The sequence below is a fragment of the Anthonomus grandis genome, chromosome 3 (assembly GCF_022605725.1).
Source record: "Anthonomus grandis grandis chromosome 3, icAntGran1.3, whole genome shotgun sequence".
In the NCBI taxonomy this organism is placed as follows: domain Eukaryota; kingdom Metazoa; phylum Arthropoda; class Insecta; order Coleoptera; family Curculionidae; genus Anthonomus; species Anthonomus grandis.
This window is the reverse complement of record NC_065548.1, coordinates 14,558,210-14,574,926: the sequence shown is the minus strand read 5'-3', so window position 1 is coordinate 14,574,926 and position 16,717 is coordinate 14,558,210. Positions and strand designations below refer to the sequence as shown.

At 30.7% G+C, this 16,717-nt stretch overlaps 1 protein-coding gene across 1 annotated transcript; it reads right to left on the bottom strand.

Moving 5' to 3' along the window:
• Positions 1-1,819: 1,819 nt before the first annotated feature.
• LOC126733846 (mitochondrial 2-oxoglutarate/malate carrier protein-like) lies at positions 1,820-16,388 on the bottom strand. The gene is made up of 5 exons (XM_050437269.1): positions 16,152-16,388; positions 15,872-16,075; positions 15,546-15,820; positions 8,157-8,268; positions 1,820-2,279 (listed from the first exon to the last, which is right to left on the bottom strand). The coding sequence occupies exons 1-5, from the start codon at positions 16,222-16,224 to the stop codon at positions 2,020-2,022; spliced, it is 924 nt and encodes a 307-aa protein (XP_050293226.1). The 5' UTR covers positions 16,225-16,388; the 3' UTR covers positions 1,820-2,019.
• Positions 16,389-16,717: the final 329 nt, after the last annotated feature.

The following is a 16,717-nucleotide window of genomic DNA, read 5'->3' as shown; positions in this document are numbered from 1 at the left end:
GTAAAAGAATGGAACGTATTTTATTTTAATTACGTATAGCCTGTGATCAGACACCATGATTTACAGTCGATTTTAAGCGCTCCAGAAGCGTAGTTATGGAAAATGTTATCCAGCATTTTTTGAAAAAATAGCATGACATTGATGTGTTTTGATTATAAAATTTTTAGCATTGTACTTATTTATGAATTTAAGGCGTACGTGAAAACAATGGAATTAATTTACTTTACAACAGTTGTCAAATATTTGTTTTTCTCTGCTCTGATTGTAAGACTATTAAGAAAATGAAGCAATGATATAGAAAATAGTGGAAAAGTCGAATTCTCATTTATATATCACTATCTCAGTTTAAAAATTAGAAGAGGATTGGAATAAAGTGATGTTTTTCGAATATGATTGAATACATAACAGGAGAAAAACATTATTTCCAGGCGATCCAAACACTAATAAGAGAATGAAACAATGATATAGAAAAAGGTGAAAAAGTCGAATTCTCATTTATATATCCCTATATCAGTTTAAAAAATAAACGAGAATAGGAATAAAGTGATGTTTTTCGAGTATAATTAGACACTTTACGCTAGAAGAACACTAGTTCCAATCGATTTAAACACCATTAAGAAAATGAAACGATGATATAGAAAATAGTGGAAAAGTCGAATTCTCATTTATTATTGTACACAAACACAATTACAATTACAAAACACATTTATATTCTTAGTTTAAAAATTAAAAGAGGATGGATATAAAAGTATAGTTTTCGAGTATGATTAGACACTCTACGGGAGGAAAACACTATTGCCAGGCAATCCAAAAACTATTAAAAAAGTGAAACGATGATATAGATAATAGTGGAAAAGTCGAATTCTTATTTATATATCCCTATCTCAGTTTAAAAATTAGGAGAGGATGGCACAAAAGTAATGTTTTTTGAGTATGATTGGACACGTTACGGGAGAAAAACACTATTTATAGGCGATCCAAAGACTATTAAGAAAACAAAACGGTGATATAGAAAATAAAGGAAAACTCGAATTCTCATTTAAATCACTATCTTAGTTTAAAAATTAGAAGAAGATGGGAATAAAGTGATAGTTTTCTAGTATAATAAGACTCTTGATGCCAAAAAAACACTATTTTCAGTCGATCCAAATACTAGTAAGAAAATAAAATAATGATATAGAAAAAGGTGAAAAAGTCGAATTCTCATTCATATAATATCACTATCTTAATTTAAGAATTAGAAGAAGATGGAAAGAAAGTGATGTTTTTCGAGTATGATTAGACACTTATTGCCTCGAGATTTTGCTATAAGAGTTGTTTTTTGCAACTGGTTACGTGAAAAAATACCATTAAATAGAAATTGTCCATGTCGAATACTATTATCGGAGATAAAGCATGTTTTTTGTTAACAGCAAAAATCAATTTACATAAAAACCATGTGTAGTCTGAAAAAAATCGACAATACAACTTTTTGATAAATCATTTCATGATTCAGAAATTTCATTTCCTTCCTTTCAGACTTAGCGGCTAATTATTATTTTCATCCATTTTCATATTCAGCCTCAGAAACTTGGAAAACATGCAATATCGATTATAGGTTATATCTACTGTCCAATAAATACGTTTCATTAATATGGACGTACCTAGAACGTTACTCGCATTTCTTTATTGATAGTGCTCGTACTCAAAAACAACACTGTAAGTGACCCATATTCATATGAACATTTCTTGAAACTGACTAAGGATTTGAAATTTGTCTACATATTTTATTAACATCCTGTTTTTTACTAATAAATAATTAAAAAGAAAACACATAGCATACTTGTAAAGATTTACGTTTTTTAGTTTTACAAAAAATACATTTCAACATATAAATTACAAAAATTCGATAAAGTTACACACTGTTTCCCCAATCCATGTACTTTTTAAAGCTTCTTTCTAAAGTCCTTCACTGGAGTCTTTGATTCGGTTTTTCTTTGATAACATATGATAAACTCACGGCACTGCGACATAAAACCTTCAATTGTTATCGTGTCGATGCAGTCTTCTATAGGCGGAGTTAAACTGTTCCAAAAATATAAACGTTAGCACAGTGTGTGGGCCCAATCTGAAGTAATAGGGCATAAATCCCTTCCAGAGGGCTAAAATTCCTTCATCTTTGATAATAACAGTAAGTACGTCGAATAAGGCAGGTTGTTTTTGTCCTGCGGCGGCTTTGGCGTTTTGAATTCTGGTTTTGATTATGTCGACTGGTAAACTGGCTGCGGTGGTAATTAAACCTAGAACAATAATTACTTGTATTAAGTTGTATCTAAAAAGAAATTATTTGTAACATGCACGAATATTGATAAGATACATATTTTTATCTTAAATATGGTATTGGCATTTCATTTTTAATTTTACTCCTAGTTTGCATTGACAATACTCAATATCATACGACTTAATTTAAATATACGGAATATTTTATGTATTTTATTATTTAGCTAATTTTAATATTATATATGCTAATTACATACCGAGGACCAAAAGATAGTAATTTGCTCTTGAATAATTCAGTAGATCATCTTTCGATAGTAAGATTAAGTATATTAAAAAAAAAAGTAGTACTCGTAAAAGTAAAAGTTAGTCTCTCTTTTTCTATCTCTACTAACTCATATCTCTTTCTCAACTACCGTTCGCCTCGCCCGGTCACACTTTTCGTAACGCATTCACCAGCTTACTCTTATTTAAAATTAATTTTTAATTTGACAAATTTAATGTCTAGTAATATTTTAACATTAGCGGTAACTTTTTTCTTATACAACGGATATTTTTCACATTTATTTATTTTTCCTAATTCGAAAATATCCTTCAATCTCGCCATTTGATTGCTCTTTAACTAGTCCTATGGTTGGAGCCCTTGGTGTGACAGTTAAATCATAAAGTAATTTTATCACTAATCAAAACTTTTTATTTAATCCTCGACACGTATTTGGCTAATGATATTAGTATCTTCAGTTACAGTTATGATATTTGCTGCCATTGACAACATTACAAGTAAATATTATACACTCAATGTGTTTTAAAATTTTATATCTGAACAACATACTATCATATGAGATCAGTATGGGAAATAAAGAATAAAAGCCATTTTGTTTAAAATAAAGAAACCCTAAGAACCTTTTCTGAATCTTTTCTATTTCATTATCAAAATATTCTCTATGGTCTTCATATTCTAGGTGTGTTGTCAGAAAAGTATTAAAAGAGTTTTATAAGAATGGAAATTTGTCTAACATTTTTATTAAAAAAGGAATAATAAAACCTGAAACCCTTAAGCCACTTTAGTTATATGTGAATAGTGCAGTGTGACTCCAAGATGCAAACAGTTATCCCTAATTGCAAGTTGGTGATTTTCAATGTGGTGAGAATAACTAATTGAAATCAGAAGACCTGTGACAGTAATGAAAAAATACTTTTTTAAATTGACATTTCACCACATTGTTTAAGTCATTCTGAAGTTCTATGTTGTCATCTTCATAGAAGTACATTCTAAAATTTTTAAATTCATCAGGAAATAAGAGACCGTTAATACCGATAGGCAAATAATTAATAAAGATAAAAAAGGAGTGCTATATCGCTACCAGTTGATCCTCAAGTAAGCATCAAGTTAATATTTGTTGTACAAACCATGCTGCAGTAACCATTAATTAGCTACTGTAAAAGTACCTTTCATGAGGAATTGCTGATGTAAGATTTAATTATCTAAAGTGGTTTTGATTACTTGACAAATGATAAGTACTTTGGCTCAAGTGATTCAACAGATAAATAGGCCCACAATTCTCTAGCAAATTGTCTTGCCCTTTTGATGTAACAATAGAAGCCTTTAACTTATCGAGAAGTTTGCCCGATATTAAACAAAAATTAAAAAGAACCATAAATGATGAAATAGATATGAAAGGATGTAATCAGTAACAACTGACTTTTTAAATTTTCGTTCGTGTTCTCCTACATCATATCCTCAGTAATCTCAAGAAAATTAAAATGACACTGATTATCACAATAGAATTCGTTGAAAGAAAAAGTTTTTAAACTATCAAACTCATCAAAAACACTTTTAAAAAAGGAAAAAAAAAGTAATGGCCTTTAAGTTCACCTATGTAAGTTTTATCATTATACATAACCTCATTTCGGATTCCGTTCTTTTTAGTATTTATAAAGGCCCAAAAGCTAAAAAAATTAAGGTTGGCATTGTTTTCAACAGCTAATTGATAATTTATTTATATATTCCCTTTTTGTTTATTTTCGAATATCTTTAATTTTATTAAGTTACTTTAAGGTGGTCATTGGAGTGCTGTACAATATACTGAACCCAGTTTCTAATTTTATAGTTATGGCTTTGTTAAGACAGATAAGATAATCGGTTTAGAAAATTAAATTTTAAAAACGACAAAACATATTTTGGTTTTTAAGCTTTCGTCATTGACTATTAATGGACAGAAAACAGGACCTACATGGACTTTGTCAACTTACATCATTACAGATATTCTAAGGTTAATTTTGTTTTCTTGAAAAAAAGTTTCCTATACTAAGCGTTTTCCAAGTTAAATAATATAATATACGTATTTTTTTACCCTATTTTTAACGGGTTTACAAAAAATAATGTATATTATCATTTCTAATTCAATCCAATGGCTTATATTAATGGTCAAATAAGCAAAGGAAAGATTTAATTCAATTCAAAAATCATACACTTTATAAAAATAAAAGCTTTGTAAAAATATTTGATATAAGAGATCTTGAAGTTTGTGTATTTTTGGAGCAAGTTTAAAAAAAGTTTAATTTCCTTTTTCTTCAAAACATCTGGAAAACAGTCAGCAATGAGACAAAAACCTTTCATATAATGAAAGTTAGCTTCTTTTTCGGTATCAAATAACTACTATTTTATTTTTCTAAAATTCACTGTTTTTCAAATATAAAGCTTTCTCGAAATAAATGAAGCACCCTGAATATAAATAACATGATTTGAATTATTATACAGGGTGATTTTCAACCTATGCGCATAAACTTCGGAAATAATAGCTGATGAGTAATAATGAGTAATAACGAAAAAAAAATTAGTAAAATATTTTTAGTTTTGGAGATATTCTAATTTTAAAAAAAAAAACGTGTATTTTTTAACGTGTTTAATTTAAACTAATTTAAAGCAACTGTTCGAAGTTGTTTCCATTATTTTCGATACAGACTTGAGCTCGTCGAATCCATGAAGACGTACATGCACGGGCCAAACCAGGCTGTAGGCGAATTGCGTCACTGGCAGCGTTTATGCGATATCGTAGCTCTTGCTCAGTATCAACTTCGTTTACATACACCATTGTTTTCATATGACCCCACAAATAAAAGTCTAATGGATTAAGGTCAGGCGAGTGAGGGGGCCACCCAACTGGACCATCACGGCCTATCCATCGTCCGGGAAGCGTATTTACATACTATACTACAGCACAGAGCACCATAAAACTCGGCAGCTCTGCACTGCAGTATAATATGTAGTTGAGAAATGCTCTTATTTATCACTACATACTATATTACGCTACAGAGCATTAGAAAGAAAAATGTTTTTATGTAATTTGCTTGGTGCTGTAAAATTGGTAGTAACACAGTAAATAAATGTGAAATTATTTATATTATTATTTTTGGTTCTTTCATTTTTATTGGTGATTTTAATATACAAGCAGAGGCATGTTAAAATATTTAATGAATAAAATGCTACTTCATAAATTTACAAACAATGTTGGAAAGGTGTGTTGTATTCTGGGTTTTAGAATTTTGATAGTGCTTTGTTTATGTAATTGTTAAATTTTAATAAGGTGCTACCTATTTAGTTTAAATTTGAAATTTAAAGGGCCTAATGAATAAAAATAAAGCAATTAATTTTGCTTAAAATATGAAAGCAAAACCTCAAGATATTGCGGATTAGAAATGGTAGAATTAGAAGCATATATATACACCATTACACCACTGGTAATTAGTAAGAAAAAGCTGTAAGAATATCATCAATATTTTATTAGATCTATTTTATATAAAAAAAATATAAGAAATGATACCTAGTACTCATAACAAAAAGATTAAATTCAAATAATATAAGGATAAGATTCAAATAATATTTAAATTAGATAAAATTAAATTACGCGTACGTATTTAAAAGTTATATTTACGTACCTTTCAAAGCCCATAAGCTACTAATAAAATGTTTAAAATACAACACACCTTCACAACATTAAGTATTTATTTTTCCTATTTTTCAGTCGAATCATATTCATTAAATATTTAAACATCCTTTATCTTTTATATCGAAATCGCCAGCAAAAAAAAACAAAATTTAATAAAAACAACATAAATAATAACATAAGAATTAAATGTGTTACTACCAATTTTACAGTTACCAAACAAATCACATAAAACATTTTTTTTCTTCTTTAATCCTCTGTAGCGTAGTATAGTATGTAGTGATAAATAAGCGCATTTCTCAACTACATATTATACTGCAGTGCAGAGCTGCCGAGTTCTATGGTGCGCTGTGCTGTAGTATAATATGTAAATACGCGTCCGGGAAACACACGATCTAAATGTTGTCGCACTGGTCGTGAAAAATGTGGTGGAGCACCATCATGAAGAAACCACATGTTCCGCCTAACGTTGAGATTCACATTTTCAAGGAGCACTGGTAAATTGTTGCGCAAAAATTCTAAATACCGAGCACCAGTCAAACGATTTTCCAGAATAAAAGCTCCGATGAGCATCCCGTTCAGAATTCCAGCTCATACATTTACAGAAAAACGTTGTTGAAAGTATGTTTTCCGTGTAATATGCGGATTTTCCAAAGCCCAGTAATGAGTGTTATGAAAGTTGAAAATTCTATTGCGCGCAAAATTTCCCTAATCCGTAACTAAAATGTTCATGACAAAGTTTGGGCTTGACTGCTGGTGATGAAACAACCACTCACAAAAGTGTACTCGAAGCGGCAAATCTCTTGGAAGTAGAGCTTGTACCCTCTGCACATGAAATGGGTACTCGTACCTTAAAATTTGCCAACTTGTAGATTGCATATTCCAAATCGCGCTGCAATTGTCCTAGTGCTAATTCCAGGTTGTTCTTCGATAACTTTTAAAATATCCTCCTCCAAATTTAGAATGTGCCTAGGTCTAATAGCTCCTCCATCTTATCCTGGCCGCGGCCGCAAATTGCCAGTTTCTCTACCCCGCTGAATAACACGTAAGAAAGCCCCACGTCTCGGGTGATATCTTCAGGGAAATCTTTGGGCATACAGATCAACTGCTGCCACTGCATTCTGATGCGTTTCTCCGTAAACCAAAACCATGTCGATAAGTTCTTCGTTTGTAAAAATGTGCGCCATTACATTTGACGCTTTTATTTTGTTCGTGTGAAAATAACGATCGAAAACGATCACAGCCACCAACAAACTAATTGCTGCTAAAGATTCCAAACAACAAATTCCAAACATTATGACTTGTTTACTATCAGTTATTAATGAACAAAATAAGTTCGTCTGATACACGTTCTGTTGACATTTGTTTAACTTTACTTCGGAAACCAAAAATATTTTACTACATTTTTTTCTCGTTATTACTCATTATTGATCTTCATTTACCATTTTCCAAGTTTATGCGCATAGGTTGAAAATCACAATTCTTAACGTAAACTTTCTTTTAAAATTATGTTTTTTTTAATAAACAGCAGGAATAATTTTCTCGTTACAGTATACATAATTTTATCCTTATATATTATAATGACTCTAAGAACCATCGAATGAAAATACCCGAAGAGCAAATATACTCGTAATAAGATATTGTTAGTCTTATTAAAACATATTTTGAGAATAAAAATATCTGACTCTAAAAAAGTGTATGGTCTAAATATGCACAATTATATGGAATTTCAATACCTAAAGAAACTGAGCTTTCATTAAAACCCCTTTTATTAAGGGACTTTAAATACTAAATCCAAAATTTAATATATATTAACGGCTTAAGCTCAAAAAGGGTTCTGAGAATATTATTAAAAAGCGGATCCCTAACTGTATAAAAGAACTAATTAAATTTATATTAAAAATGAAATTAAATATACCCGACATTTTTATTAAAAATTAATATTAATTTTACCTGCAATCATAGAGGCAAAAAAATGGCAAATTATTCCCTCTTGAAAATGACCAGTTCCTATTAACCACTGCTTTGTTTGAGAGTAAGTTGCGAGTTGTGCTGCATTTACTACCTTAAAAGAAAATTAAAAATAATAGCAAATCAAAACGAATTATTTATAATATAAAAAAAGGCACCGATCATTGCTACTTCTAGTTAAACATACCGATCTATAATTTAATGTAAATCGGATTTTTGAAATTTTATGCAGATAACCACTTGTTTTACTGCAGTTTAAAAAGTTTTTATTGAAAATTCGTGTATTATATCGCTTTGTACAATGTTTTAATGTCATTTTAAAATTACACACAACCGCAATGTCTAGGGATATTTTGAATAAATTTGTATATATATTTTTTAATATGATCTTTTTTTTTAAATTTATTTGCAAGTTTAAGAGTAGTTTATAAGGTAATAAAAAAACCCAAAAAATTTTAAATAATTTATATTTTTTCTAAAAAAATGCAAAAAAATTAAAGTTGTTGAGAAACTAGGTTTTACAAAAATTTAATTCTTAATTTTAAATTAACAAAAAATAAACAAAAACAATATTCAATAACTTGTATGACCTCCACGACTGTTCACAACTGCTTGACATCGTCTGGGCATGCTTAGAATTAAATGATCAATATCATCTTGGGGTATCTCATTCCAGGCTTCTTGAAGTGTCAGAAACAAAGTTCTTCTATTGTCTCTTGGTCTTTCCATACGAAGAACTCTTCTTTGAAGCATATCCCACATGTGTTCAATGGGGTTTAGGTCCGGGGATTGAGGTGGCCATGGTAAGACATCGATATTATTCATTTCTAGAAACTCTCTAGCAACCCTTGAAGTGTGTGGTCTGGCATTGTCGTGCATGTAAACAAAGGTTTGACCAATTGCTGCTGCATACGGAATAACAACAGGTGCCAGTATCTGATCCACGTATAATCTGCCAGTTAAAAAGTTTTCTAATAAAATGAGGTCTGTTCTTCCTCCAATACTAATGCCTCCCCAAACCATGATGGTTCCGCCACGAAAAGAATGCACTTCCTGGACATTGCACAGGCGGTTTGCGTTTCCAGGCTCTCTCCACATGCGAACTCTTCTTGAGTCGGGGTAAATTCCAAACCGAGACTCATCAGTGAACAGCACATTTGCCCAACTTTCATTTTGCCACAACAAATGTTCTTCCGCCCACAAAAGTCGTACTCCTCGATTACCCCAGGACAACGGTTGCACCCTTAAAGGCCGACGACTACGTAGGTTGTTTTCATGCAAACGTCGGCGTACAGTATCGGCTGAAACCTCAACGTTATGCACTTGCTGTAGCATGATTTGCAATTCTGGTGCTGTTACAGTGGGGCGTCTTCGAGCATTTAAGTGTAAAAAGCGGTCCTGTAGAGGGGTTGTAATACGTAAGCGACCTCTATGCCTTTCCGCCACATCGCCTTCTTCTCGATACCGTGCATATAAGCGTGAAATTACGCTTTGAGTAGTGCCCATGTTCACTGCAACCTGTGCTTGCGTCATACCACCATCTAAAAGGCCCACCGCTCGTATCATTTCTTCTCTCGTTAAATGTCTGCGCTGCATGGTTAGCAAGAACTATACTGAGCTCTATGAACAAACTTTTTTCCAAAAAAACGCAAACACTTTTTTTTGGTAAAAGAATTCAAGACAATAAATAACGATATGTGTATTTGTTTATTTATTTGAGATAAATAAATTAAGTAGAAAAATGTACAGTGTGGTTTAAGCAGTCTAAAATAAGGATAAAGTCTAGATATTTTTATATTTATAGCAAGTAAATAAAATTTTAACAAATTAAAAAAAAAATTAAGAAAATTCTAAATTATCCCTAGACATTGCGGTTGTGTGTATATGAATATAATGTGAGAAGAAAATAGATTTGCTGTATAGAACTAAAAATATGTTTACCAAAATCTGCATATATGTTTTCAATATTAAGAGTATTTTGTGATCAAACCAATAATTAACCACATAAGTCTTTATCTCTTTCTGGAAGAAACTGTACATTTTGCTCTTCATTCCTTGGTTGTTAACTATCGGTTTTTTTCGATATTCGATTAAAAATCGTTCGAAAAAGTTTTTAAATAATGTAAAAAATACCAAGAGTTTACAAACTGCGAAGCTACTATTAATTAACTAAATTTCAAAGTCGGATTATTGGCTTGCCACGAAATTGTTAAAAAATTAATTGTTAGGCAACTTTGTAAAGAATTAACCTAAAATAATGACAAAGTAAAAAAAAGTATTGGACATTTAATTCAGATATCGATATCATATTTCAAAACTAATAGGAAACATTTTTTGGGAAAAAATGCCCCATAGAATTAGGTTGCATTCAACTTTTTTAATATCGACCAAAGTACTTCTCCTTACCTTCCTCTTAGCTCAGAGCTAGTTAGAGGAAGTTTTTCCAGTACTTGGTCTGATTAGCTCCCTCAATCTTCATCATGCTTTTTTAAAAATCTCCTCCAAGACCAAGGTAAACAATTTGCGAGAGATAGTATGTGCTTGTCTTACCTCTCTCTGTGTTGACCTGATTTGTTATTACATCATCAATTTTTACATGCAAGCTGAAGTGCTCATTATGTTCTTAATAATAAGAGTGTATTAAGAGTGTATCGAAACGTCTTTTGATAGTCGACAATGGCCAAAGGGAGCAACATACATACAACTGGGGTCTTCTCAATCAAATTTCACATAGTATATAAGTGATCCATTGTACCATATCCTTTTCTGAATCTAGCCTGTTCATTTGACATTGGTTACCCGTCTAGTTTTTGTGTTAACCTGTTAGTAATAACTCTTGTTAGAAGTTCGTATAAATGCGATGGCAGGCTAAGAGGACGATGTAGTTTTGGATATTTTTAAGGTCGCCCTTTTTAAATAGTAAGACTACTTCCCCGTTCTTATATGCGATCGGTATTCTTCCTTCTGAGGAGATATTGTTCAGAAGTATTTTTATCCTCTAGTATCCTTTTGCCTGTTGAACATGAGATCTTCCCCGGGGTCTTTGTTATTTTTTTATTTGTTTTAATGCGTATCTTATTAAGCCTGACGTAATTTCTGGTTTGTATTCCGATACTACGCTGAGAATGCATGTCGGCGACAAGATGTGGTCTAGTCTGCTTGAGGTTTATACATCCTGATAGAAACCTAGAATTTTTGACTAAATTTGTTGTCAATCTGATATAATTGATCCGTTACATCTAAAACAAATTAACAAATAAATAAATAAGAGGAAAAATTAAATGGCAATGGACAGGCCATATAGCAAGAACTGACATATTTAGATGGACATTAATACTAACTAGATGAAGACCAAGACAAACGAACAAAGAAACGCGTAGGGTAGATCTCAGAAGAGATTGCCTGATAAAGTAAAGAAAATTGCGGGTAGAAATTGGTTACAGATAGCATAGGACAGAAAGACATGAAAGAAAGTTGAAGAGGTTCAGAAGAAGAATTAATATAATGTTGATAAACGATTATTAATCCCTTACATACATTTTTATTATTATTATTTAATTGTTTACCTCAATACATCTTTTCATTTAATTTAAGTGAATCAAAGAATGTAATTTATATCAGATAAACTAAAATTTTGTCGTATAAGTAAATTTTGGATTTTTGTTAATTTTAAAGCCTTAGCTTGCAATCAAATATTGATCTCTTCTAAAAATATTTAACGTAAATATTTATTTAACTAGAGTAACTATTGATACATATTAATGTGTTTTGCATTTGTAGAATATTTTGGTTAAAGGTAAATATTTAAAATCCGGCAACGCTGTATATGTTACGTGCTTCGAAGTTAATTTATTATGAACTATGTTCAATAATATTTTATCACATTTTATTTTTTTTTTAATAAATATGTGTAATATTCATTTTATTTTAATTATTTTTTTAATTCTGAATATGTATACAGGGTGTTCCGAAATATAGTATCCACACTTTTACAGTGCATCTTGTATTTAAAATAAGCCTTAATTTTCTTTATAAATATATATCCAGAAAGACTCCGTTTTTGAAATACAGAGTGTTAAAATTTTGAGAAAAAAAATATTTTTTAGTCATAACTTTATTGTTGCTTAAAATTTGATGTACTACTTTGGGCTAGCAAAAGGCAATTTTTGACTTTAAAAAATTTTTATATTTTTAATTAGTGGTGTCCGTCCAGGATTTTTGATTGAATATTTTTGACAAAAATTCGGTACGCGGCTGTTTTTTCCTAAAAAAAAAATTAGTTCTATGTCTCTACTTAGTTTAAAGAAAATTTAATAATCTTTTTTTGTACAATAAAAACTATGTGTGTTATGCAAGGAAACTCTTTATTCTCTTCAGAGAAGGTTGATGTAAGCTTAAGCTCTTTACACCTAGTCCAAAACGTAAAGCCAAGATGACTCATTAGTATTTCCAAGTTCTGAGGCTCTACAGACGTGGAACCAAAGTGACTTATTTATCTTTTTAAGATCTTTTGTTTTTTATAATTCTTGGTGTGACTCCAAAAATCTATTAAGATTCTTAAGTGAATTTCTGGCCCTGTCAGTATCGATGAAATCCATTCATTAATCAGTCGTTTTTGGTGAAGGAACCCTGAGTTTCCTAGATTGCCTTTCAGGATTTTATTCAAGTTAGAATTTCCTTCGAGTTTGGATATTCTGTATGTAAATTCTTCATTCAATTTAGGGAAGGATGAGGGGAGTTATACATCCTATCGAATGAAATTAAAAATGTGAGGTTAGGTCATGAAATTTTTCTTTTTCTTATAACTCATTAAATATGACAGCTATGTAAAAATTTTATTAAGGAAAAAAAATAGTTTTTCGATTTTCTACCCGAAAGTTTTCAAGGATTTTTTTGTCAAAAATATACAGGGTGAGATATTAAATAAATAAAGTTAATTTTTCATATAATTTACCCTATATATATTTTAGTTAAAAAGCTTATAGGACCTTTCTGATAGAAAATTTAAAACTACGTTTTTTTTATCTCTTGTAAAACTTCCCTAGGATCATTATTTAAGGAGTTATTAAGCAAATTAAAAATGTGAGGTTAGGTCATAAAATTTTTCTTTTTCTTATAACTTATTAAATATGAGTGCTATGCAAAAATTTTATTAATAAAAAAAATTAGTTTTTTGATTCTCTACCAGAAAGCTTTTAAAGATTTTTTTGTCAAAAATATACAGGGTGATATATTTAACAAATAAAAATCATTTTTCACATAACTCACCTTTTTTGCGTAAAAATGATTAACAAATTAATTTCTTTGCCCAAAAATATAATACAGGGTTGTAAAAATAGTCATGAGCCTTCGAAAGTCATAAAACACACAATTTTTTGATTCCAGAGAGTTGAACTGTCCCATTTGCCTGGAATTCCAGGAAATTCATTTTCGAATTCCAGGACGTGGGAATTTCAATTGCTTGAAACTCTTGATACATGATTTTATTTTATTTATTTTATTAGATTCCCACTCCCTGGAATTCTCGATCCATGATCTCGTTTTATTTTATTCAATGATTCCAGGCAGTTGAATTGAACTCATTCGGTTGCCTGGAATTCCAGGATTCTTTTGTTAATTCCAAGCATTTGAGGTTATTCCGGAAACTGCCTGGAATTTTCGAATTCTATGATTTTGTTTTATTTTAATTTTTACCAATTTCCATACTCAAAAATCGGTATTATTTAGGAAATTATGCAGAAAGAAATATAAATCTTTGACACCGCGTATCTTGAAAACCAAGCATTTTAGACCGCACATGTTAAAGTAAAATAACCCTGTGAAACATTAGACACTTATTAAATAACACCCTGTATATAATGAAACGGCGATTTAGTTAATAATATATTGTTGTTAGGAGTCTTGCAGTAAAACGTACTATTTAAGTATATTAATGTACAAACACACAAGCTTGAATCGATCTTCTGAACATATGCCAATAATTACAAATTTTCTTTAATTAGTCTCTAAATCGTTGATGTAAACTTGATAAATTGGACCCCAAATACTAACGCAAATTTTTTTTTCGTGAAGCAAATTTCAATTGGTCATATCTCGGAAACCGTTTATCTGAAAATAATAATTTTGATGATTTTCGGTAGCTAATCATCCAGTCTTTATCTTTATTCATAATGGTCTTTACTATAGGTGGACTTTCAGAAGAGATATCAAAAATATTTGTCTCATGTCCTCATTAAGACATTTTGTATATCAACAAAAAATCTCTAGTAATATTTAGTTTAGAGCTTTAGCACTTGTAATAAAGATTTTAAAATAGATAACTATGAATCAAATGAAGTAATTTCTGTGATTTTACCTCAAAATCTATTTACGCTTTATAGCTCTGTTAAGGATAGGACATTTACAAGACAAGGACATTTCATTGGCTTTTCTTTAACTATTTTAGTGAAATTCCAGTGATCCATCATGAGTCTTTATGTAAGATGTTTTACATTTTGGTCCAAAGAGTACTTATCCTTTGATTTTTATTTTTATTACAAATGATTAAGGCCTTTAAATACAGCTAAAAATTCCAACATATCTAAGACATCCAGGAATTTTTTAAAATTCAGCTGGCTTCAGTAAAATTATAATAATTATTCCGATATTCAACCGTTTTCGCTTTGGTACAATCTTATAATGGATATAATTCATAATTGTTTTTAACAGTGTGAATTATGAGTTTTAGTCCCAGGATCATGAATACTATGCATTTCATCTCCAGTAATATTTTTCTCTGGGTAATGTAGATCTGCTGCAAAAAAACTCTGCATTTATATGTAAACTGACATAGAACCTGTAGGAGATTTTTATTTTTTTACTTGAAAACCTTGCATTGTACAAAAAAAGGTAGGGAATCAAATTTGCTTTAAACTAAGTGGGAATTCGAGAAATAGTTTTTGTTTTTAGAAGAAGCAAATCAAGAATAGAAACCACTGATAGAACTTTTTTCAAATCCTTTTTAATGTCAAAAACTGCTCTTTGTTACTCCAAAATAGTGGACAAATTGCATAAAAATATTTCAAGTAATAAAAAAAGTTACTACTAAAAAGCATTGATTTCATTAAAACTTTAACGTGTTTCGAAAACGAAGCGTTTATTTTTAATTAAGGCTTATTTTAAACACAAAGTCTCTGTTGAGGTTTAAACACTGCAATTCAAGACACCACAGTATTAAAATAATAGTAAGATTTTAGAAAATGTAGATGAAAAAATAGAAGATTCGACTTTGTTGTACCTTAAGTATACACTTTACACCTTGAATGGTGGATTAGCTTATCAATCATTTAATTTTCTTTACGCTTTGCTTTTTATTTAATAACTATTACTTACCAATGCTCTACCCATAGTAGGTACAGCACCTTTCCACCATGTAGTTATTCCCTCCTCTTTCCAGATTCGTAGCAAAGCATCAATTACGCTTTTGTAATTTCTTCGCTTATCAGGTGGAAGTCTACCATCAGAGGTCATTCTAATTAGGGCTACTTCTGCCGGGGTTCCTACAAAAGCTCCACACACTCCAGCTATCATTCCTATGGAAGCTTTTATTGCAAAATTTGGTGGTTTGCCATCAAATGTAAATAAATCGAATAGCCAAGTATAGATACCTAAAGGAATAAAGTTTTTTCTTTTGTATAATTGTAATTAATATTATGTACCAAGACGAGTTGTGGTATAAGTAGCTTGTCTTAATAGTCCAGCTGATAATCCATTATAAAGAGTAAAAACGCCTTCTTTTTGAATGATCGAGATTAATGCCTGTACGGATGAATTATATTCTTTTGCTTTTCCGCCTGCTCCGCTCATTTGCATACGATTTTTAAGAAGATCAAGAGGTTGTACAAAACAAGTAGCCATCATACCTAACATATATAGTTAATTTATTAATTTTTATCCTAATTAGAGTAATTTAACTATATTAATGTAGCCATTAATTACCTGCAGTTCCACCAAATAAGAACTTATAGCCATTGGGAATTGGTATAACTTTTTCAGCTTTATCTTGAGCCATTCTGGCGAAGGCTGTTCACTTGTAAATTTGGATATTATTTATTTGTATTTATTTTATAAAGGCATAGTTAGAATTTTGTTACTTTAATTTTGGTTTATAATGGATGATTTATTTTTTGAAATTTATGTTGTTCCTGAAATGATTGACAATTAATGTCAAACACTTTCAAAATATTCTTGACAAAATGGCACCTGTAGTGCACCTTTAAAAGGGTGTCCCAAAATACAGAATTTCTTAGAGTCTATTTTCAGATATCAGAGAGGAGACCGCCTTCATCTAAACTCTAAAGCTGAGCCTCCATGGTAGAGGAATAACGATTATGCACGTTTTGTTAAGCAACTATATGCTTTAAGCCTTCAGTAGGGGTTTCGTTATATCTAGACTCTGTCTTAGAGCCATCTGGCAATGCAATGGCTCTAGAATGAACGATAAGACTTGTGGTAGCCTCTGGGGGAGGTCACCTAAGACCAGAAGAGCTTAAACGCTAAGGGGA

What these genes read in the sequence shown, in the direction of transcription:
- LOC126733846 (XM_050437269.1), bottom strand. Translation starts at nt 16,224, where the DNA reads ATGGCTCAAGATAAAGCTGAAAAAGTTATACCAATTCCCAATGGCTAT. An exon ending in TTATACCACAACTCGTCTTG is followed by an intron (nt 15,821 to 15,871) that starts GTACATAATATT and finishes TTATTCCTTTAG; the next exon opens with GTATCTATACTTGGCTATTC. An exon ending in CTACTATGGGTAGAGCATTG is followed by an intron (nt 8,269 to 15,545) that starts GTAAGTAATAGT and finishes TTTTCTTTTAAG; the next exon opens with GTAGTAAATGCAGCACAACT.